This window comes from Bactrocera oleae, chromosome 4 (genome assembly GCF_042242935.1).
Source record: "Bactrocera oleae isolate idBacOlea1 chromosome 4, idBacOlea1, whole genome shotgun sequence".
NCBI classification, from domain to species: Eukaryota; Metazoa; Arthropoda; class Insecta; order Diptera; family Tephritidae; genus Bactrocera; species Bactrocera oleae.
In genome coordinates, this window is record NC_091538.1 from 65771220 (window position 1) to 65793876 (window position 22657).

The 22657-nt window shown below is 32.6% G+C and overlaps 2 protein-coding genes across 4 annotated transcripts in view; one reads left to right on the forward strand and one right to left on the reverse strand.

Moving 5' to 3' along the window:
- stl (stall) overlaps nucleotides 1–12296 on the reverse strand; it is a 28593-nt gene extending 16297 nt beyond the window's left edge. Inside the window, exons 1-2 of one of the 3 annotated variants that reach the window (XM_014247345.3) lie at nucleotides 12113–12296; nucleotides 5392–6757 (exon numbers count right to left, since the gene is read on the reverse strand). In XM_014247345.3, the coding sequence (XP_014102820.2) occupies nucleotides 5392–5784 (393 nt within the window). In that variant the 5' untranslated portion in view covers nucleotides 5785–6757; nucleotides 12113–12296. Of the gene's footprint in view, nucleotides 1–5391; nucleotides 6835–12080 lie in introns of all 3 variants that reach the window. The other 2 variants (XM_070108122.1, XM_070108123.1) reach the window with 2 other exon arrangements.
- A 7411-nt stretch (nucleotides 12297–19707) lies between these two features.
- On the forward strand, nucleotides 19708–22554 carry Jra (Jun-related antigen). The gene is made up of 3 exons (XM_014247290.3): nucleotides 19708–20764; nucleotides 20912–21104; nucleotides 21168–22554. Exons 1-3 carry the CDS (start codon nucleotides 20402–20404, stop codon nucleotides 21503–21505), a joined length of 894 nt encoding a protein of 297 aa, XP_014102765.1. The 5' UTR covers nucleotides 19708–20401; the 3' UTR covers nucleotides 21506–22554.
- The last annotated feature ends 103 nt before the right edge of the window (nucleotides 22555–22657 follow it).

The following is a 22657-nucleotide window of genomic DNA, read 5'->3' on the forward strand; positions in this document are numbered from 1 at the left end:
TGTTTACTTTTCCAGTACAACAACAATATTTACATGACTCAACGTTCTGGCATTATGCCCCTGTGTTTCCAGGTAAGTTTTTAGCCAATTTCTTATTGTCAACACTGCAATTTTTCAGCACCCAAAATAAGTTTATAAATATTGTGCATAAACAGTAAAAAATGTAAACATATACATAATATATATCGCCTGATAATCACCTGTTCGGTAGTAAAATATAGTAGTGTTATGTGTGTGTACAGTTAATGGAAGAGGTCATTTACTTATGCACATATATGAAATAAGAAGCGAAAATGGTGCCATTTCTGATTTTGTTTTATTTTTATTTAATTATTGTATTTTTAGTGCTAGCGTCATTTTGTATATTTAAAACTTGCCATATCGCTTGCAAGTGCTTGCACTAAGTGTTCGTTTACATTGTCGCATATCTGATTGCTACTAATCAGCTATTCAATTACAACGTAGTAATTGAAATCAAATTGGATTGTGTTTCTAAATCACTGCTGCTAATTTAATTAAATTTATATGATTCATTTGAAATAATAAGACAGTCTTAAAGAATTGAAAAATCTGCAGTCTTTAGATTTTGAATTCATTTAACAAATGCTAAAACGAATGTTATTATCATTAAATTAATTTATGCCTATCAGTCAAGTTAAGTGCGACTAATTCATCTAAAAGATTAATACAACTTTTTCAGACGTTTGTCTGGAAATGTGTGCAACAGCTGTCAAATCATCAGCACTAGCGGCAGCACTTATGTGCATAGTAATATATCAAGTGACAATTGATCAGATTGATAGCTGTATAAATAAGTATGCATACAGGGTAGGTCATCTTTAGTATAGGTATAAAAAAATTAATAAATTTTAAAAGAAAAAAATTTTTGAAAAAATCTAGAAGTTATTTGAATTATCTATTGAATAAAACATCCGACTATTTATGCACACAAAAATTAATTCTTGCTGCTTTTTCTAAAGCTTTTTCGAGCATCTCGGGAGATATAGCAATGATTTGGGCACAAAAATTTGTCTTATGCACATCAATAGTCCGAGGATTGCATATTTCTTTTTAAACAACTACACAAAAAGCAGTCAAGCGGTATCAAGCCTGGAGACCTTGGTTGATAGGCAATTAATGCAAAAACCAAATAGATTTGTTGAAACCAGTAACCATCAAGATCTTTTTCAAGCATTTAAGGGCAGACAAAATTAGCTAACATCCATAGATACTGATTTTAATCAACTTTTTCCTTGTATTTGAAAAAAAATATCACAATTTTTGGATTTCTGAATTGATTTCTGATGATTTCCAAAATATATCTAACTAACACAACCGGTTAGTACTTTAAATGTCAAATTTAATTACTGTTTATCAATCGACATAAGGCACACCCTGTATATGTAACATTTTACAAATAGCCAAGTCATTCAATTGAATAGTTCTCGTTAAAGCATTTATTAGAGGATTTAATTGTCAGCCTTGACTTATTGTCGTTCAACATTTGAATGAAAAAAAATCGACTCAGTTAAGCGCTATGTTGTGGATTAATTTGTGGCAACTTTATGCAAATAATGGTTGTAATTTCAAAATTTATTCAATTATCTCGTAGTAATCACATGAAACGAAATAATTAGATCAGATATGTATCCGATAGATGGCGCTAAAGCCGAAATATCTTTCAGAACAGAATTATGGAAAGTTCTCACTACAACAAATTCATAATCTAGAGTGTCTTTCGCTCTTTAACAAAAAAACAATCAATCAAAGAAGTAAATACATTTTGAGATTTTGTAAAAAACAATAATTTTCCACATTTTTTCTACCTCATAAAATTACTAGCACTAGTTTATTGATTTCTGTTAAAAAAAATATTGTGATAAATTATTCAAATTTTCTTGTATGAAGATAAAAATGACACAATTTAAGATATTAAGAAAATTTCCATATAGAATAATAAACCCAATGTAATAAAAATTAAATATGTAGACACTTTTCAGATGTAATAAATTTGCATACGCATAGCTATAACTCAACATCTACTATACATACAGATATACAAACATACATATAGCAACAGCGAGTACAAATAGGCAAATATTCTGAGTCAATGTTCAACCTTCGTCGACTCCAGAAAAATGTAAATTCTTGGCCTTTGTTACAGCAATGCTGTCAAGTATTGGGTTCATATTTAACAACATTTGTAGATATGTATGTGAGCAAACCATTATTCAAACAAATTTTCTAGAATAGTTTTTTCAAAGCCACGCTTTTCATTAAATTGCTTGAGCTGCGTGGCACACTTTGTAACGCCTCAGAGATTCGGTTGGAGTTCATGGTTTGTAGAAGCATTTTTCTTAACTTCAACTAGCGAAAAAACCAATAGCGATATGTAACATTAATTCAGTAATTCAGAAAATGTTCTATATGTATATTCACAAATCTGCTGTGGTATATTCCATTGTAACAGTTGGCAGAACTTTTTAATGGTAACAAGAATAGTAAAAAGATGAGCGAATGGAAACAAAGTACTATTAATTATAATTAAATTTAAATAATTTGTATTATATAGAATATTTAAAAGAAAAAGTTTTAAAAACCCCAGACACCCTTTAGGTGAAGAGCATATGTTATCTTTTGCATGAGTATAACTGTATTTTCAACTTAGTCAGCCATCCAACCAAATTTTTGCAGACAAGAGAGATCGGCAGGACAAGATGACCCTACCTAAGCCGCCAAAAACCGTTTCTTGCGCTCCAGTAATAGACAACTAAAAGCCGTTTAAAAGTTTGCTTGAGTCTCTTTTGCTACACCAACTCTGTATCTTTTAGATTGAAATATTGAGAGACCTGGAAAATATCTGCCCATTCCATTATACAAACTATTTCAAAATGAGCTATGTAGGTGTGACAACGCCTAGCATAACACCAAGTTAACTTTAACTAAAGTAGTATTAATTTTTTTATTTGTTCACTGGTCCTTTATGGAGGACATTCTAAGTCTTTAAGGTTTACGCTAGCATTTATTGCTGTCAGCAACATACGAGAGAGGCAAAAAGCCTTGGGCAGTTTACGATGGACGGAACCACCTGAACGGGCAAACTCTTTTATTTATAGTCTTCTATAATTACATATTTAATGTTACTACGAGTCATGCAAAAACTTTTCCCCAAATTCCTCACGAAAAGTCCTCTTGCCTCTTTGCATATTTCTACGTGATGAGACTTCGTATTGATGTACTGGATCCTCGGTATTGGCGCTTGACTAAGTATCTAATAGGAATTTAATGAACCATTCTAGATCTGAAAAACTAGTTGTTGTGTTGGAAACCACATTATACTATATAGGAATGCCACAGTAAACCGCACGGGGGGACCCATTGCACTCTGTTTTCTACGTAACACTTGAAATGGCGGACTCATACCCCACTTGAATATTAATTGCTTACAAAAATTAATTAATTGCACTACTCACATTATATAACACCGGCAATTGTATGCATAATGCCAACATTTACCAAATATCACCCACAACTTTTTATCTGCACCAAATATGACTTTTCATTTTTCTTCGGAGCACAGCAAGAAGTTACCTAAGCCATTAAATAATAATAATCATTACAGAAACCATAAAATGAAAACCAAAAACAAAAATTAAATTAATGCATTTTTTCATTTTCTTTGGCGGTATTTACATAAATTACGTCAGTTTGGTCAAAAAGCGTGAAAATTTGTGCGAAGCTCAAAAGCAAAAGTAAATAAAAGTTGCCGCTAGTGGAGACGCTCAGGCAATTATAAGACTTTAAGTGAGTGCAGCAATCTGCAGTTTACTTTACAGGCACATATGGTACTGCCTAACACTTTCTCCACTTCCTAGGGCTAATAAATAGTTGTGCAGCTGTTGCTAAAAATACATATAACAGATGCTTCATAATGGAGTAAGAGATCGCGATTAAACAAAAGTCATTAAAATAGTGGTTTCTTGTTTTGATAGCTTGGAGACTGTTTCATAGATTTACAGTTATCTTAGAAGTTTATTTCTATAAAGTAAAACATATACGCATATTTTAAAGTTATAGATAATCTCATCTGTTATAAAGAAATATTAAACAACCGAAATTTTCGTTTTGAAAGCTTACAAAAAATAACTGTTTCAAAAAAACTCTCTTTCGACGAAAAAATCCAATACTATACCAGACTCAATGGTTTTTAATATATAGTGTAGAAATATGAAAATCGCAACTACCGATAAGATGACTCTATAAATGCTATATGCTGTAGATTAGCCTAAAGGTTTTCTGTGACTTTCAAATCCTTCGGGGTTGTATTGTTTAAGGATGGCTCACTTTTTCAAAGCAGATAGCTGGAAGATAAAATTGATTTACTACGTATGGATCTAGCTAGCTTTTTTACAATCGAATGTACTTCGAGGATTTTGTTCTGTTACTTTTATTAAATGATAATGAATTTCTATTTTTTTATACAATATTTCTATCATTTTTATACAATGTAAGTCCTAAAAGGTTTTCGTGCCTTTTTGTACCCTGAACAAGCTATATTAAGTTTGCCAAGTAGTTTGTAACAACCATAAGGAAACGTCGAAGACCCTATAAAATATATACATAAATGATCAGCATTATGTGATGTGTTGACTTAGCCATGTCCTTCTGTCTGTCCGAACTAGTCCCTCAATTTGTAAGCTATCGTTCTGAAATTTTGCACCTGTCCTTTCCTTACAAAGAAGCTGCCGGAACGGCCGATATCGGACCACTATACCATATAACTGTCACACAAACGGAACGACCGCAATCAAGTGCTTGTATGGGAATTTTTTTTATTGAAATTTGGCATATATTATAATTTGAAGATATAATTCAATCTCCGAAGAAATTGTATAGATCGGATGTCTATAGCATATAGCTATAGGAGCGTTTTCAATTAACGTGATATCTTCACGAGATTTGCCATAAGTTATTTCCTAAGGCAACAATGTAATCTCCGAAGAATCAAGTGCTTGTAAGAAACATTATGTATTTGTGAAGGGTATTATAGCTTCGGTGCAACCGAAGTTAACGTTTTTTCTTGTTTTTAAAAATTTTTATTTTTCAATTCTTCGAAAAAAAATTATAATTTATTAATAATAAATTTATTGCGTAGTCGCATACTGTAGAGCTTTAACTAGCTTGAGAATGGGCTGATTTAAGTACGATTATCTTGCGATGACCGAAGCCACGTCTCATTTTTTTCATTATTCTGCATACTGACCTCAACATTGCAAGTTTTGTTTAGTCTTGCTTGCTTTTAGTTATTGTTTGCATGCATTTCAAAGTCAAAAAAAAATGCTGACCCACAAGGTATTTAGATGCAAATCAGGAAACGGAGGGAGAACTTACCTCGACACCATTCAGATGAACGCTGTGCTTCCGCGTGATATCGATGCGCAGACGGCGACCGCCAACAGCGCGAGCGTTACCATTCGCATTTTGGTTGCTGTTGGTGTTGCTGGCGTTGTGGGTACTGTTGCTGCTACTTCTCCTGTCATCTGCCATTCCGCTATTGGGAAAACGGGCGGCGGAGGCGACATGACTGTGACTCGCTGCGCTTTTGTTGAACCAACCGCGATTGCTCACAACAGATTTGTTAGTGTTGCTGCTACTATTCTTGCTACTAATACTGCTACTTGCATTGTTGTTGTTGTTGTCGTGCACCGCGCACTCAAAATGCAAACAATTCCAAATTAAAGTAGCAATTAAAATGAAAACGAAGCCACTAGGTGAGCACATCATCAAGCGTTGGCGTTTAAAAGAGTCTTCAGCAACAACAAATATCACAAAATACGAAACAAAAAACTTAAACTGTTATAAAAATCGTTGAAAATAGAAAACGCGAAGCGCGGAAAAACGAAAGCAAAACAATCACAGCCATATGCAGTGAAGAGTGCGGAGGCAGTAAGAACGCGTGCGCTCAGCGTGACGTCGTGTTTCGGTGGTGAGCTGGGCATAAATGGGGGCAGCTCAACCAGCAGCAACAACAACAGCTGATGCCACAGCTAATCCGTAAGCATTGCAGCTGTTTCTTAGCCGTTGAAGCACGGTGTTCAAGCCAAGTTGGTGGGCCAACACTTCGGCAAGCGAACGTGAGGCTCCCGCTAGGTAACTAAGCCAAGCTTAATGCTTTTGGTCTGTCTGTCTGTCGTAGGGCTGGCAGGCGTGTGCACACAACAGCTGCGCGAGCGTTATTTTTGTTGTTATTGTTATTTGTGTTGTTGTAGCTTCTTATGCGATTTTCCAGCAGTCAGCCGCAAGTTTTTTGTCAGATCGGGATTTTTGCCTTATTGTGCTTTTGTTGCTGTTGTAATTTTTGTTTATTTATATGTTTTTTTGCTTCGTAAAATGTGGGCTGATTTTTGCTTTGATTTAAATTGCCTCAAAACAATGTTCAGCGTGTTGTTTAATTGTTGCTTTTTTACTCGCCGATGATGTTAATTTGCGTTTTCTTCACCATTGTTGCTGTTGTTGTTATTCTTACTACAATTGACCGCTTTTTTGCACATAATAAAATTTGCTCTATGCGTTTTATTGCCGCTGCTATTGCTTTTGATGTTTTTGTTTTGTTTTTATATTTTTTGTTTTTGGAATTTTTCACTTATTTAGCTTTTTCTTATTAGTTTTATTATTATGATTGCTGGCAAGTTAATAACTGTTGCATAAATTTTGTGCCGTTTGCTTAAAATAGTTGCTCCTACTGTGTCTTCTTCAACTGCAATATGCGTTTCAGTATTAAATTGGGTCGTTTCGTAAACATATTCGAAATTTTGGCTTTTTTTAGAAGTTTGGCTAGAATGAGCGAGTAAGTAATGAACCGATTTCTTAGAACTCAGTTTATAATTAATAAAATTCGACCAATTCCCAATTTTTGACCGATGCCGATTAAGTGATCAGACTCTGTTAGTTGGGTCGACACTAAAACAACAAATTTCTTTATATGTACCATATACACAGACCAAACTGGTTTTTGAAACAATACAGAATATGAGAAACCTTTATTGCCCAATTATTTCCATACATACCTAAAAAAACTCTAAAAAATATCTAGGAAACCAGCTAGAACTTCCAAATACAGTTAATATTTTATTGTATATACAAAAAGTGTTATGAATGCCGGATCTCTAGACCAAACTGTCGAACAACTCTTAAGCTCTGACCACAAACCACGCTACAACTATTTTTCGGTTTATAATAAATATACCTAAATAGTTCAGAACCAACAAGCAGAGGAAGACAGAAAAGCTGACAAAAATTTTTCCAAAAATTTTAGACTTAACTTTTAAAGAAAGGCTGTTTCTGACAGCACCAAATCTATGAACAATGGAAAGACTTTACAATACTATACGTAACGCTACACTGCGAAAAAGATTGTGTCCTTAGTAAAAATTAATTTCTACGTTTTTCGAAACCAGCCTCCAAAATCGAAATATTTTGCTTCGAAATTCCAAATTAAGCTTATAATATTATTTATGGTATAACATTTTTCGTACAAGTTTATAAGACAGATGTTATAAGGTTCCAAAATAGAGTTGGTATTTTTTAAAATAGAAAATTTTAATTCTTTTCGAAGATCCGATTTTGACGTTTAGTTTAGATTAAAATGTATTGTTTTCTGAAGAGAGTGAAGCTAATATTTTTGATTCGAACGTAAAGGGTTAAAGAATGTCTAATGATGTGGTACAGAAATCGAATTTGAGGTAAATTATCAAACATATTTGCGGCTAATTTATCCGCTATTGCCCGAGGATACTGAAACATTTTTGAATGAAGAACGTCTCAGTTTGCCTATATTGGAATTTTAAAGGGTAAAAATATGCATTCAAAATGGGAAAAAACCTTGCCAATCCTTGATTCTAATTCAGCAATATAATGATGCCAAAGTTAAATCAATTTAAGAGCGATTTCCGCTTCTCTATGCTATAGAATTTCTTAAATATCTCAAAAGTCTCAATTTATATAAATCAAAATCTCACAGCAAAATCACAAAAATTTTTTAAACTTAATTTTATCAAAGACTCCTTAAACACATTACATGTATATTTAATCTCAAAGAAAATATATTCCTAAATTTCGAAAAATAATTGAAAATTCGAGATGGTCTAGTTTTTAATATTGCTAAATTTATGTTTTCGAAAGCAAACTCTTTCTTACGTAACTATTCTTTTTAAGATTCTTCCAGTTCCAGTGTTATCTATGCATAAAAAATTTATTCAACATATTTTACACATTTAAATTCCGACCCACTCTAACGTTGGTATTTTTACAGTAGTTATAAGCGCTATTAAAATTTCTTAAGCTACCTTTTGAATTATTGCAATAGTAATTCTGAGAAAAATGTGTAATTTTCGAAATTCAAGCATTTTTACCATTGCAACAATAACAACAAAGCACATTTAGCCACATATAGCCAAACTGAAGAAATCAAATTTGTCGGCAAGTATAAATTTCAACATATATTTTCCTTTTCTTTTAATTGCAAATAAATAAGCATCTTAATTTCTTTGAAAGCGATCTCCGTTAATGAAAAATAAGTTGCACATATTTATGCTTATATTAGATTTTAATTAGATTGAAAGCGAATTGCAACAGTTCAACTGTAGCTAATCATATATTCATACATGTGCGTATGTATGTATGTGCGCATGCACTGAGAGAAATTTACAGCTAGTGCAGTAAATGCAACGGTTAGCAATCGCACACACACACACATATATACAATTTGACATTTGGTATTCTTTGTTTATTTCGCCTGCTCATTGACTATATGAGCATTGTAAATATGATTGACTCAGTTATATGTGTATGTATGTGTATATGTATGTGTGTTGCTGTTGTTGGTTTCGTGTGTTTTGGTTTTCTCATTTAACGGCAATGTAAATTATTTATGCGCGTTTTATGCACTAATTAATCGTTTTGATTGCTTGTAGTTTCTGCTCTTGCTGTTGTTGTACTGTTACTTTCTTATTACACTTATGTTTGGTATATATGTATATATGTGTGTATGTGTGTGTATGTTTATGTGTACATGTCGATTTAGCTGTTTGTTTGTTGTTATTGCATATGTTTTAGCGCTGTTTACTGTGCGGTATTTGCGTTAAAGTTTTGCTAAAAGCCAGTGTATTCAATTTTCTTTTTAGCTTTTCTTGAAGTCATGTTTTGCTTGGCTCGTTTTTCATTTCTACATTTCTTTCACATGTAAATAGTTTTGTTTCAGTGCTTCATATTACAGCAGTAAGTCTTTCGCAAGTGCTTTCTGTATATTTCCAGATTAATATGTGCAAATTCAGAAGTATTTTAAATTCTTCTTGCAGTAATAAGGTTTAATTGTCCTACTGCATATATATAATAGGTATGGTATATTTATAAGGTGTTTTTAGAGGTATAGAATTTTCGAAGGTTATGTGGAAATACTAAATTGCATAAGGTTTACGAACTTATAGAACCAAAAAATGTATTCTTTCATTAATTTATATATGGAATAAATGTTTTATACTGCTAGAAAAACACCCTTTATTTTTAAGTATTTATTTCGAAAATCTCAATTCGGCCTTAGAACAGTGGTTCAACGTTTCCCTAAAATTTTTTAGAAGCAACGTCAACATAAACTGTATTTTATAAATATGCATAACGGGAACAAAAATAAAAATATTTTGTTTCGTTGAAGAACTGAATTCGAACTAGAAGTATCCTGTAAAGCGAATTCGTTACAAAGACTTACTTTGATTTGCCTTTCCATGAATGCTAAGCTATTGCAATACCAACTGTTTCGATCCTTTGCAATGATTTTTATTTAAAAAGCTGATAGTTTTAATTTTTTTTTTTAAGAAATTTGTCAAAATTATGCGAAGATTAACTTCGACTTATCGACAAAAATTTTCACAGGTGAGCAGCCGAATTGAAAGATGCAACAATAGTACTACTTTTTTACCAGTGCAAACTCATCGTTGTAGACTGTTACATTTTTTGTGTTATGAGTCTCAACTATTGCATTATGTGTCTTTAGATCCTATATCAGAAATGTTTAACTTAATTTCTTTACTTTATCGTATTACCGATAATTTACTTCAACTTTAAAGATTTTGGTGTTGTCTCATTTACACGCATAAGCACGCACTGGTCATAAACCATGTTAGGGTCAAACCACTTTACTATTTGTAATAAAATACTTAAAAAGTTCAAAATCAACAAGGTAACAGATAAAAGTACAATACAAAAGTATTCCACAAATTTTAAAAACGTTTTTGAACTGAACATTTAATGAAAGCATATTTCTTAGAGAAGCAAAGCTATGAGAAATAAAAAGATTCAACAAAAATCGTCCATAATATCAAAAGGTCATCATAAGACATAAATTTTACAAAAAAAAAAATTTTCTGCGCTGAAGAAAGTAACGGTAATGTTTTTCGATTTTATCATAAAGAGTAGTATCTGTATGAGTACTACTAAACAAATGCAGGATCCTTATAATAAAAATGATAAATATTAGATCTAAAATTAAATGAAATTTATATTGAGATTTAAAAAGGAAAACAATTGTACCGAAAATATGAACAAGTGTTTCCTTAGCAATACTTGATTCTATAACATCAATAAATGGAAAAGGGGCTGTAGTCGAAATTATGAAGCAAATTATGAGTACCTATATTGGAGACTTTCCTGATTGAGCTGTAAGTAGCCTATGAGCTCATAGTACAATATAACAAATATAGTTTTTTCCTCCCAAAACTTATAGCACCTGAAATACGATTTTATAAAATTTTGAAACACCGAACGACCAAAACAATTTTTCAAACTCTATTTATGGCGTTTTATAATTTTATATATAAAACTTTATGGTTATGAATTTAAATATTATATATAATATATTTTGTATTCCTAAAACTTTAAATTTTATATATACCATATATATTGTATATATACATTGATATTTTGAAATAATTTTATGAACAATAAATAAAACGGTATTACTTGAGGAATTTTTAGTTTTTACTTAACTAAATTCAGAAAATTTAATGAGTGCTCAAATTTTGTTTTAATTTATTGTAATAATTAAATAGTTATAATTATATTTATTTCGAGTCAAACATTATAAAAAAAAAGTTCAAAACTTTTCGTTTGTAAAAAAATATTATTATAATTAAAAGTAACAGTTATAGTTGTCAGAGAAATAATTAAATTTTTGAATTTACCATTTATTTTGATTTTTTCTCAAAATCCAATTAAATTATATTTTACTTATAATTATTTATATTATATATTATTATTATACATATTTAATTTGCTTACGAAACAAAACTAAAAAAGCTGGATAATTCAACAACACAAACAAAAATTTTTAAAAATTGCTTCAACATCCCGCTAAGTGATAAATAATTTCAGTTTTGAAAAGTCAAAACTGCTCTCAAGACTTGTCGCCAACATAAAACTAGCAGGTAATCAATTATATGAGAGTGAGGGCAACTAATTTAAATATAATTACTTTGACGCTACCGAAAAAACTTGAAATTATGAGAAAACTACAAAAAAAGCGCAGAAACCATAAAAAAATTTATAGATATATAATTTTAATAAATATGATTTTGTAATTTCACGCAACATATTCAATTGCAATGGTTTTGAATCACAAAACCGCACAAAAATATTTATAAAATATTGTAATGACAAAATTGTCATTTGACGACTGGAAATTCATTTTGGAAATATTCACCAATTATTTATACAGCTATAAAAAATATAATATTTGGGTTTCGTCGCTCAACCGTAACGGTTTATTCTAACATATCTCTGCAACATTGCGAGCCAACTAAAAGCTGGTATTTTCCCAAATATAATATAATATCGATGTTTGTGTGGCAAAAGCACGCAAATCATAAACGCAACGCTGAACAAAATACTCTTATAGAAGTGCACAATAAATATTCTTTCAAAATTCTTTCCCAACAAACAATTCAAACAACACTTTTTGCATGCGCAGGCGCGCAACTTTTCAGAACACAGACACACAATCCTGTACGCCGCGCACATGTGCAACACACCCTTCGCAACGCGTTCTGCAATTCAAATTCACCTTAATTCAATTAACAATATATATACACATTCTATTCGCACTGTTACAATTAAGTATTTAATATTTATGTATGCACTTATTTATCATGGATCACAATTCGTTCAGCATTCAGCGCGCGCGTCGAGTGCTTTTCCGCGTGTGCGATATGCCACTTCGGTGGCTTATTGGCGAATGAATGAAAAGCGCGAGTCACAGGTGGAAATTTGTAAAAATCCGCAGCGCCACGAAGCGACCCACAGCACAGCGTCGCAAAAAAGCAGCATTAGCACACGACCACGGCACGATCGGTGTGTGCTTCGCGAATTCTTGCTTGGCACGAGCGTGTGTATGCATGTGCTTGCATTGTGCAGCTCACCGTTAAAACGCTACTCAATCATTGTGGGGAGTGGGAGTCGGCTGCTTGTGAGTAGTGCTTATGGCGGAGTACGAGTGCAGCAGAAATGCAGATCGCCAGTTGGTCTGATGAATTTGATGTTTGTCGGCTGACTGGCTTCCTTGCACTTACACTTTATGACGACACTTTTGCATTTGAATATAATTAATCGATTTAATGCGTGGGAGCTTTCTTATATAACATATCGATTCTAGGGACTAAGGCGAATATAAGGAAAAACTGAAGGGATGAGTAGTTTTAATAAAGATATAAAAAGTTACAATTAACCCTCGTGCCTAATTTTGCAGGTGAATCGTAAGACATAAAACGATCTGGATCAATGCCGGGAGTATTTCAAACAAAAGACAGTCTTTCTACAATCTATCAGCGCTTAGACTTTAACTCAAATGTGTTTCATTAGAAATTCTCTTAAAATATTATCATAATACTGTTATATACAAATGTCCTTTGCCTGATCTTCGTTTTCAAATACTTACCTTGTCAGCTGCGGTCAGCTCTACTTGTATATATTAGTACAGACACAATAGTTGCAGATTTCACTGCGATTGTGCCTGCTCCTATTATCACAACACTTCATTTAATCCGTTTGTATCAAGGAAGCTTAGAAGAGACATATTCTATCAATGGCTTTAATTCCCCGATAGCCTGACTCTTTCTTCTAGCGATTTAGAAGCAATAAAGTTGTATGTGCTCTGGTATTTCCGCCACTCTACTTTTGTAGCGACATTAAGTGTTGAACCCAACTGTCTACAAATTTTCTTTTCTATTCAATTTTAGGTCTTACTTCCTTAAATTATCTGTATAAATGTTATCAATTAATCAAATTTGACCAGAAGTTGTCAGACATTTTCACGTATTTTAATACAAATCTTTGATCGCTTTGATTGATTAATTCAATTTTCTATACACTGTTATTAGTTCCGGTTTAAGATCTAGCTTGTGCGCGCAGTTTAAATGGACCAGTCCGAGTCATATTTCATTAGTGACAAAAAATATTGATAGCATGCAAGATAATATAATATAGAAACGATCCGTTTAAACTACGATTGCTAATCGAAATCGTTATTGCTCAGCCATTCACTCCTTTGGAATTATATCTCCATTACATTACCTGTTCCTGAAAGATGGACCTACGCTCTAGAAAGCGACCACGACTCGATTAAGAAATAAAGAACTTTACTATTGTTATTGCTATAGGCTGATGGGGGAAACAGCCTAGGTACAAAAACAAAAGCCAAAAACTCCAAAGCAATTTGTAAGCGGTTTATTTCGAAGTATGGAGAAAAAAATCTTGAAATTCCAAACTAAAACCATAGTGCTCTTATACTTTGAACTACAAAGAAACTTGAATGAAATTGTTATCTTAATGGCATATTGTTATTAATATACATTAATATACAAGTAGTAAATGTTTATTTATTTGCATGTAAGTGCATTTGTATGTTAACATGTAAGAAAATAGCTTAAGTTGAAATAATGCTGTATAAATCCATTTCATAAAGATAAATATTGTTTACTTAACACGAAAGAGCAAGTTCACGGTATATTGCCGACAGCCATTTACCATCGCCGATTGGAATGCATACATACATGCATACATACATACGCACATTTGTAAATAAACATTGCACATTTTTAACTGCAACATCAATTAGCCCGTCTTGACTTATGCTTTGATATCTTGGTGATTGTATTGCAACTGTAGCGAAGGCAGCGGCGCAGCGAAAGCGACAACCATTACCATAAAGAACCAATTAAATAAGTGAGGCACATGTTGCCTTCCATCACTCACAATCAGCGTAAATTAAAGGAATGGAAAAGTGCAAGTTCTAGTTTCGAGTTCTTTTTAACACCAATGAAAGGAAATTGCATAAAAAGGAAAGTAGTGAAATTGATTGGGGAAAAATGAGCAGCAACGGGCAGCTGTGAGTGGTTGCAATGATGGACTAACACACAGTGGATCGTGGCTTCGAAATTTGTCATCATAAATAATTTGAGAGTTCTATTGACCTCCGAATGGCTAAGTTATGTATGTCTGAAGAAGGTTTTTCCTGACAGATCATTCATTCTAAGAATACCGATTTCCAAAAATGATTTCCTAGGATTCTCTGATATTTCTTCAGTAATTTGTTTCATTCGTCCGTCAACGCTTGAAAAATATATGGAAATGAATGAAAGAAATGCTTGTCATCAGCACATTCGGTTGCTTTTTCAAGCATACCCACTTTCTCGTTATATATAATAGTTCAGCGCTGTGTCGATGCATATTTTAGTCCGAAACACAAAATTTATTCGTATCTTCTACGAAATTAGTGTAGTTTTTTGACTCCCCTGGCTTTTGTGTTATTATTTACATATATACTTCTTTGAGGAAAAAGATTGAGACTCAAGGCGATGTCATCGATGTCTGTCTCATTTTATTTTTATTTTTCAAGGCCTGTAGAAGTATGTGTATCAATCATTAATGAATATTGTGCACATCAATAATAATATATATTTATTGGTCATATTAAAATGCTCTCATGATTTCATTTTATAAACGCTTATGATTATAGTAAACACGTGCGCTATTGCAATTGCTTGAATACAAGTGGCAGACAATACAACACACACACTCGGGAAAATTAAGTATTTACATGCCTCTTTAGATTACATGAGACAAACTAGAGATGTGCGAAAGTTAACAGAAGATAACACACGCTCTCCCTTTTAAGCGAGTAACAAAAGAATACTCGTTTGAGTAAAGAAATGCAAAGAAACGCTATTATTTGTTCTAGTTCAGCAAGGTTGGTTATAAAAAAGAGTCTTCAAATATAAATCTTAAATAGTAAGCTATAATTAAATAGTAGTATTTTGGTATAGTGAACAAAGGAAAATCAAAGAGATCTCAAACAACCAAAGTCTAGATCTGATATGAATAATACCTTACCACTCGCTTAAGAAAAAAACCTAAGTTAGATATATCTAAATATGAGCTGTTAAGGCAAGCATAGCTTATTGATGGTGCCGTTATATGATGTTTAAAAAGCAATATCGCTTTTAAATCGTCATTACTTTTTTTATTATTTTAGAAGACGATTTTTTCAAAATAATTTAAGGGGTTTTACTGACTTGCAAGTCAGAAACAAACGCGTTTTTAAATAAATAAATATAATTTACTTTTACAGAATGTAATGTTATTCTGTAAAATTTTAGATTCTCTTAATTCCGTAGACGATCTCCAGGAGGACCTCCAAAAAAAGGTGTTGCTGGCATGGAAGATTTTTCGCTCAAAATATTGCAAATATAAAAACCACAAAAAAAATGGATTATTACTATGAATGAATACAAATAATGATCGAAGAACTAGTAAAAATGTTTTGATTTTTGTGAAAAAATGTTTATTTCAGAGTAGCTTAAAAAATCGAATATAGTGTCAAAACTCTTGTTCATTCGTGTGAAAATTTCAAGGCCATTTAGAGAAATTTTCCACATCGACTCTGAAAACTGTGTTTCGAGTAAAATGCATCTAAGGCTTCGGGAGCCATTACACTAAGTTTAATAAATCTTATAAATACGCTCATATCTCCAAAACTAGTTGCCGGATCAACTTAAATTTTTGGATTATATTCTCAAATCTCTGATATCTCTCTTTGATATATATTCAAATTAAAAAAAATCGATTTTTTAAATGTTTAAGTGGATATAACCGCTTGATTCAAATTAATTTAATTTATCAATTCTTTTTTTCCTTTTTTTAATTTTAATCCTCTTTTATTGCTGTATATATTTTATTTTATAATTTTTATTTTGTGCTATTTAATTTAACCTTTCTATTTTAGCTTGAAATATTTTATTATTTTTTTAGTTTAATTTTATTATATATTATTTATTTTTTTTATTTGTGTATTTTTTATCATTTCAGTTTTCTTTATTTAATAAACATGCTTTATTTAAGTTAAATTGATTTTAATTAAAAATAAACACATATATATATATATACATATTTAAATATTTTTTATTAATTTATTTTTAAAATATTGTTTAATTTTTATATAATTTGGTCAACTATATTTATGAAAATTGTTTTATAGATGTCCAGCTATGTCTTAAAGACTCTCTTAGACACATCTCTATACTATAAATACATACATATCTACACATACTGATCTATTTCTTCGTATGTACACACGTCTATATATACCACATACACGTATACCGACAAGCCTTATTTATGTAATGCAACATGTCATTCATTTATCTGTGCACCAAGTGTGAAACAAAAAAGAAAATATTGCTGGAATTGCTTTAATAATTGTGTATGCTGAGGTGCCTGTCTATATATTATATTTATGAGTGTTATATACATATGTATATATGCAAGAAATGAAAACAGTACTTAAGTGTTATGCTGTGCACTGAAGTATAGCAATTAATAAGTTACCGTTGTTGTTATACAACTACAAGCATGCCACTTGACAACTTAGAATGGCAATTTCAGACGATGTATATGATGAAAAAATTGAATAAAAACAAAAAAGTTAAGTTAAATAAAGAACTCTAACAGCAGATATTTCGCTGATAAAGACATAACAACTCAGTTGTACTTATTCGTAGAGATTTATGTTTTCCGCTCAGCGTTTTTAAGCTATAAACATCTTTTTGTTTGCTCGCGCTCGCTCGCTCGCCGGCGCCGGCATCACTGGCAGATCAATCTAATCGTTAGACCATTACGTCCACTTGTTTGTATATATACCTAAAAGCAAAAACACATATCAATCTTCTAACAGCCGAAATGGTCAAGTGATTCTAGATTCTGTGGCGATAACTAATATTGGTTATAAAAAAGTGTTTCTTGCATGTACCATACATACCATATGCATATTGGTGTGTGTGCGTTTATGTAGCATCTGCAATTCTCGACGAATAACGCAGGAAATCCTTAAGCTTCTTCTATTCTTTTCACTGCTTGTTTTTCATATTCGTTCAACCTTCAAACTCACAAGCCGCAGAGACACCGCTCGCGCACTCGTTGGTACTGCATCACCGATCAGCATTTAGAACAATTGCGTTAGCAGCGATTGCCGTTATTATTGTTGGGGTATTTGTAAGAACGTTTACTTGATCAGCACCAAGATTTGACAGAAAAGATATAATACTTACATACAGTATACAAACATACATATCTACATGAATACATATATGCACTTCTGCTCGCGGCGTCAATCTGTTCTTGATTGTTAGTTTTTGCTACAGCCACTATCTGGATGGCATCTAACGTTTTCCAGCAAAAAACAAAGAAAAATAATCAAACCTATATATAAGAACCACACATGCACACATACATATGTATGTCTATTGCAATTTGGGAAGTCATTTATGCTCGTATTTATCTCGAAACACTTGACCATAACTCTCATGCACTTCAGCTGGAAACCTAGTTCGCCCTTCATTTCACACACCACACGAACTGCTAAATTTAAATACTTTGTTTTTCATTTTCATTTTATATTTTTTAAATTTATTTTTTCATTTATTAGCTTGTTTTCGGTTAGAATGGCTCTTTGTTTAGTGTTTTAATATGTATAATTAACATATTAAAGCGTTTACCAGTTTTTGGCACAATTTTTTTGTGTTTTTGTTAACAGAACACACCTCTTTCGTGGGTGGAACGAAATAATTAGACACTGGAACTAAATAGGTGCTAAGTTACCTCCACTTCGCAGAATTTGCTCTGAATATTAACTCTATGGAAGAATTATCCTATGCTCTAAATGCACACTTATGTAAAAAATAAGTAAGAAGCATCTAAGTTCGAGTATAATCAAACACTATATAATCATTATACATGTAGTGTGCGAAGTGATCGTGTTCGTTTTTATATCAAATTAACATATTTAATGGCTCATATGCTTATTAAATTCAACACATTTCGCTTAGAATACAAAAAATCCAGTTTAAGGTCAATTTCATTAACGAAGTAGTTCTAAAGTGCTTAAGGGCCACACCTAGAGTGAAATTAAAAACCAAAAATCGATTGTTTTTCATATTTAAACAGGTTATGATTTTAAAAAGAACATACTAAAATTTTCAATCGAGTTCTTTAATAGAGCTCGATTCAATCTGCTCCAACAGTTAATCTTTAAACGCATTTTCTGGGTAGGTAGGTTATTTTAAGAACAAGTCTTTTAGTAGAGAACTTTTTTTTTTAGGTTTCATCTGTGCAGAAGTGCAGAATCACGGCAGCAGTTGAGGACAATAATGAGTAATCATCAATTTACTTCAAGTTATTCGACTTGTGAGATAGAATATTTCAATTAAAAGTGGGCGGTGCCAGGCCCAATTATAATTTTATTAAATATTTAACTGTTGACTGTCATGTGGGTGTTCTATACAACGCTTACTATCAATTTTTACCTCTTTGACGTTTTTGTTTTGAACAATACCTATAAATGGAAGAAACACATTAGACCTCATTAAAGGGTTTTTAACTACATTTCAAATGATAGATTAATATATTAGAATATATAACATATAGAAATCCATTGCATGCCTGGTTTGAAGAAGAAACAATTATTTATCACTTTTTATAGGAGGAGTAAGGGTAATTCTTATTAAACAAAGCCAATTTTCAATATTTTTTTTTTATGGAGCAGTTGAAATATATTTCTAAAAACCAATGCCACATAATTGTATAATTTGAGAATATTTGGTTAAATTTTCATGGAGAAATATTATAAAATACCGAAATGGCAGCAAATACTTTCGAGCGTCTCGGAAAAAAGTAGAATTGTGGTGTCCCGCATAATTTTAAACACTTAACTAAAGGTTAATATGTGTAATTATTACGATTCTTTTTAAAATCTAAGAAAAGATAAAAAATGTAGAGAATAAATATATATTTACATTTTAAAATTAACGAATTTAATAAATATAAAATTATTTTAAATTAACGGACACAGGTAAACTAATTGAGACATTTTGCGCTTAAAAGCCACTTTGTTGTAGCCAATCAGGGCTGCATTTTTTTAAGTAATAAAGACTCATACATTTGCCTGACACTTGTAATAAAAAGATTGGAAATTCCAATATCATTATAATAGTTATAAATTAAATTAAATTTTCCATTTCTTACTCATAATATACTGTAAAACATTATCACTTTTAGCTTACCTTTACAAGCAAACCTGAAAAGAAACACAAGGCAACCCTGATTGGTATAAATTTGGTGTTGCAGCATATTCAATGGATATTCCTTAAAAATAATCAAACGAATTGGTAAAACAAACGTGTGGTCTTCGAGGCCTTTAATAAACTTTTAAAAGTAATACAAAAATTTTTAACAAGCAAAAAGTCGTTTAGAATAAGGGAAAGTGCAATTAGTGATTTTATTTTATTAAAAAATACAATCAATTTGGTGTGTGTGGCATATTGGGGCGCTAAAGTGAATTTGCGTCACAAGAAACTCGTGTGATAAACAGCAAAAAAAAAACAATAAGTTAATAACGCACAAAAAATATTTTTGTAAAATAGTGTGGTTGTCCGGAATTACCTTTTGTCAAAATATATTCTAAACTCGTAATAAAACAAGTGTCTAACCCCTCCCATTCAAACGATAACATTCCAATTTGTTTAGGAGAGGGGTGTCGCAGGCAAAGCGATAGCAAACTAGTCGTGTTGGTGAGTCATCCAAGATAAAATCGCAGCGCATACCGCTCAAACAAAAGCAAACCACAAACACAGTAGCGACGAGTGACAGCAGCAACAGTTCCAAGGCCTCGTACATATTTCGTGTTGACAATAACCAAAACAGCTGAAGATACTATAGCCGCGCACTTACATACAATACAAATTACTAGAGTGACGTCATCACTTTGCGTGCAGCCCACATTCACACACAACATAAGGATTTTACTATGAAAACCACTATCAGTGCAACAACAACTACCAACACAGCTGTGACGGGTAACAGCACCGCAACGTCGGTTAATATCTTGCCCAAAACGGAACTAAACGATATCAATTTAACTTTTCAAACACCAAACGCCGCTGCACCTAGTAGCAATAACACCAGTGTGAATACGAATAAGCGGCCTATTTCCTTAGATTTGAATAAAATGGCGGCAAAGAAACAACGTTTGGTCACACCGCTTAGTATTGATTCGCCCAATTTGGATAACATGAAAACCATAAATACGCCTGACATTGAGAAAATGTTACTAAGCAACGTAATGCCGACACCACAGCCTGGTGTGATCTTCCCCAGCAAAACCAGTACGGTAAGTAATAAACAAACAGAGCCGTAGAGAGAAAATCCGGACTCGGGAGAAATTGTCCCCGTTCTCCTCCTTATCTTCACCGCAAACAACTATTGCAATTTCATGTGTATACAGCAAAGTAATTAACAATTTTTGTTACTATTGCAGGTTACTTCCGAGCAGGAAGCATATGTGAAGGGTTTCGAAGAGGCGTTGAGTAATTTGCATCAAAGCAAGAAGTCACAGGCCGCCCAGATAACGACTAGCAGTAGCAGTAATGTGGTGACGGCCGCGCCGACAACAACCGCAAGCGTGGTGGGCACGGGCGTTAGTGGCGGCTCCTTTACCTACACTAATCTAGGTAAGTAAATATATTATCCCCACTATAACAATGTCTACAACTTGTCCTTATATTTGTCAACAGAAAACTTCCCCGTTGCTATTAAAGATGAGCCACAAAACCCCGGTTCGCCAGCGGCGCTCAGTCCCATCGATATGGAAACACAAGAGAAAATCAAGTTAGAGCGCAAACGACAGCGCAACCGTGTGGCCGCATCCAAGTGCCGCAAACGCAAGCTGGAACGCATTTCCAAGCTAGAGGATAAAGTTAAAATGCTTAAGGGTGAGAACTTTGACCTGGGCGCAGTGGTTAAAACATTGAAGGATCATGTTGCGCAACTAAAAGAGCAAGTGATGGATCACTTTAACTCCGGTTGCACAATCTCCATGTTAACGGAGCAGCAAATGTTGGCAAGCAAATAACATGAGGACACCATTGTAGGCGCGCGGAAGTTAGAACATAGACAAAAACCGGAAACGCAACTGCATAAATTCGAGTTAAAATCAGGGAATGGTGGTCTTATCTTGGAGCGTGATAACCGTACGAAAATATTGGATTTGAAAATAAAAAATGCTGACAAACAACAACAAAAACATTACAATCAATTGAAATTGGCTCGTAACACGTTGCAACACCAGCAAGACGAAACTGAGGCAAATACAGATTTATCGGACTTACAACTCAATAATAGCATAATCAATGTGATTGAACAGCACATGCCCATTGAATTATTTATGGAGACACCACCGTTGACCGGTGATTGCTCATCGACGCATTCAACCAACTCGATGTGCTCCACTGGTGGCATTAGTGGTGATGCTGAGCTACCGAACAACAATCAACAAACCACGACCAATGCCGCAGAGCTCGCGCTGGATGCGAGCGCAACAACACAAACAATGACAACGAACATAAATGACGATTTCAACGCCAATATGGAAAATGACGGCGAACGGCCACTTGTTCTTGTTATTATCACGGATTATGATATGCAACAATAAGCAATAAATACAGCTAACGAAATGTGTGCTTTTGAAACCAGTAAATAATCTAGCTTATGTATTAATGCTTTTAGCAGCGAAGTGCCTTTATCAAAAAGCCATAACAATTGCCTCAGCAAACGGAAAGATTTAAATTGATAGACGTGATTTTGTATTTTGTAGACGTTTTCCGCTAAAAATTGCCTTATAAGATTCTAATTTGCTCTGCTTTCAATAACTACTTGTAGGTGTAAGATAAGGAATATTTTGATAATTTGCATGTTTATAAGACATAACTATATTTTTTTGCTTTACAATAATTTATGTGCTAGCTTTACTAATGGTAAATTAAAATTTATACAAAACTTCTAGTTATAAGGTTTCCCCCAAAAATTTATATTAACAAAAATTATATTTATTGCAATAAGCACAAAAAGTACATGTAAATATGTATATTTGCAAAATAAATTAATGAAAGAATTATACAAAAATGATGACTGTTATTGATTTTAAATGGAGGAATTTTTTATCTAATTATTCATAAAATTGTCCTCCAAAGCTGTCTAAACAAATGAGAACTCAGAAATATTTAAA

What these genes read in the sequence shown, in the direction of transcription:
- Jra (XM_014247290.3), top strand. Translation starts at nt 20,402, where the DNA reads ATGAAAACCACTATCAGTGCAACAACAACTACCAACACAGCTGTGACG. An exon ending in TCCCCAGCAAAACCAGTACG is followed by an intron (nt 20,765 to 20,911) that starts GTAAGTAATAAA and finishes TTACTATTGCAG; the next exon opens with GTTACTTCCGAGCAGGAAGC. An exon ending in CTTTACCTACACTAATCTAG is followed by an intron (nt 21,105 to 21,167) that starts GTAAGTAAATAT and finishes ATTTGTCAACAG; the next exon opens with AAAACTTCCCCGTTGCTATT.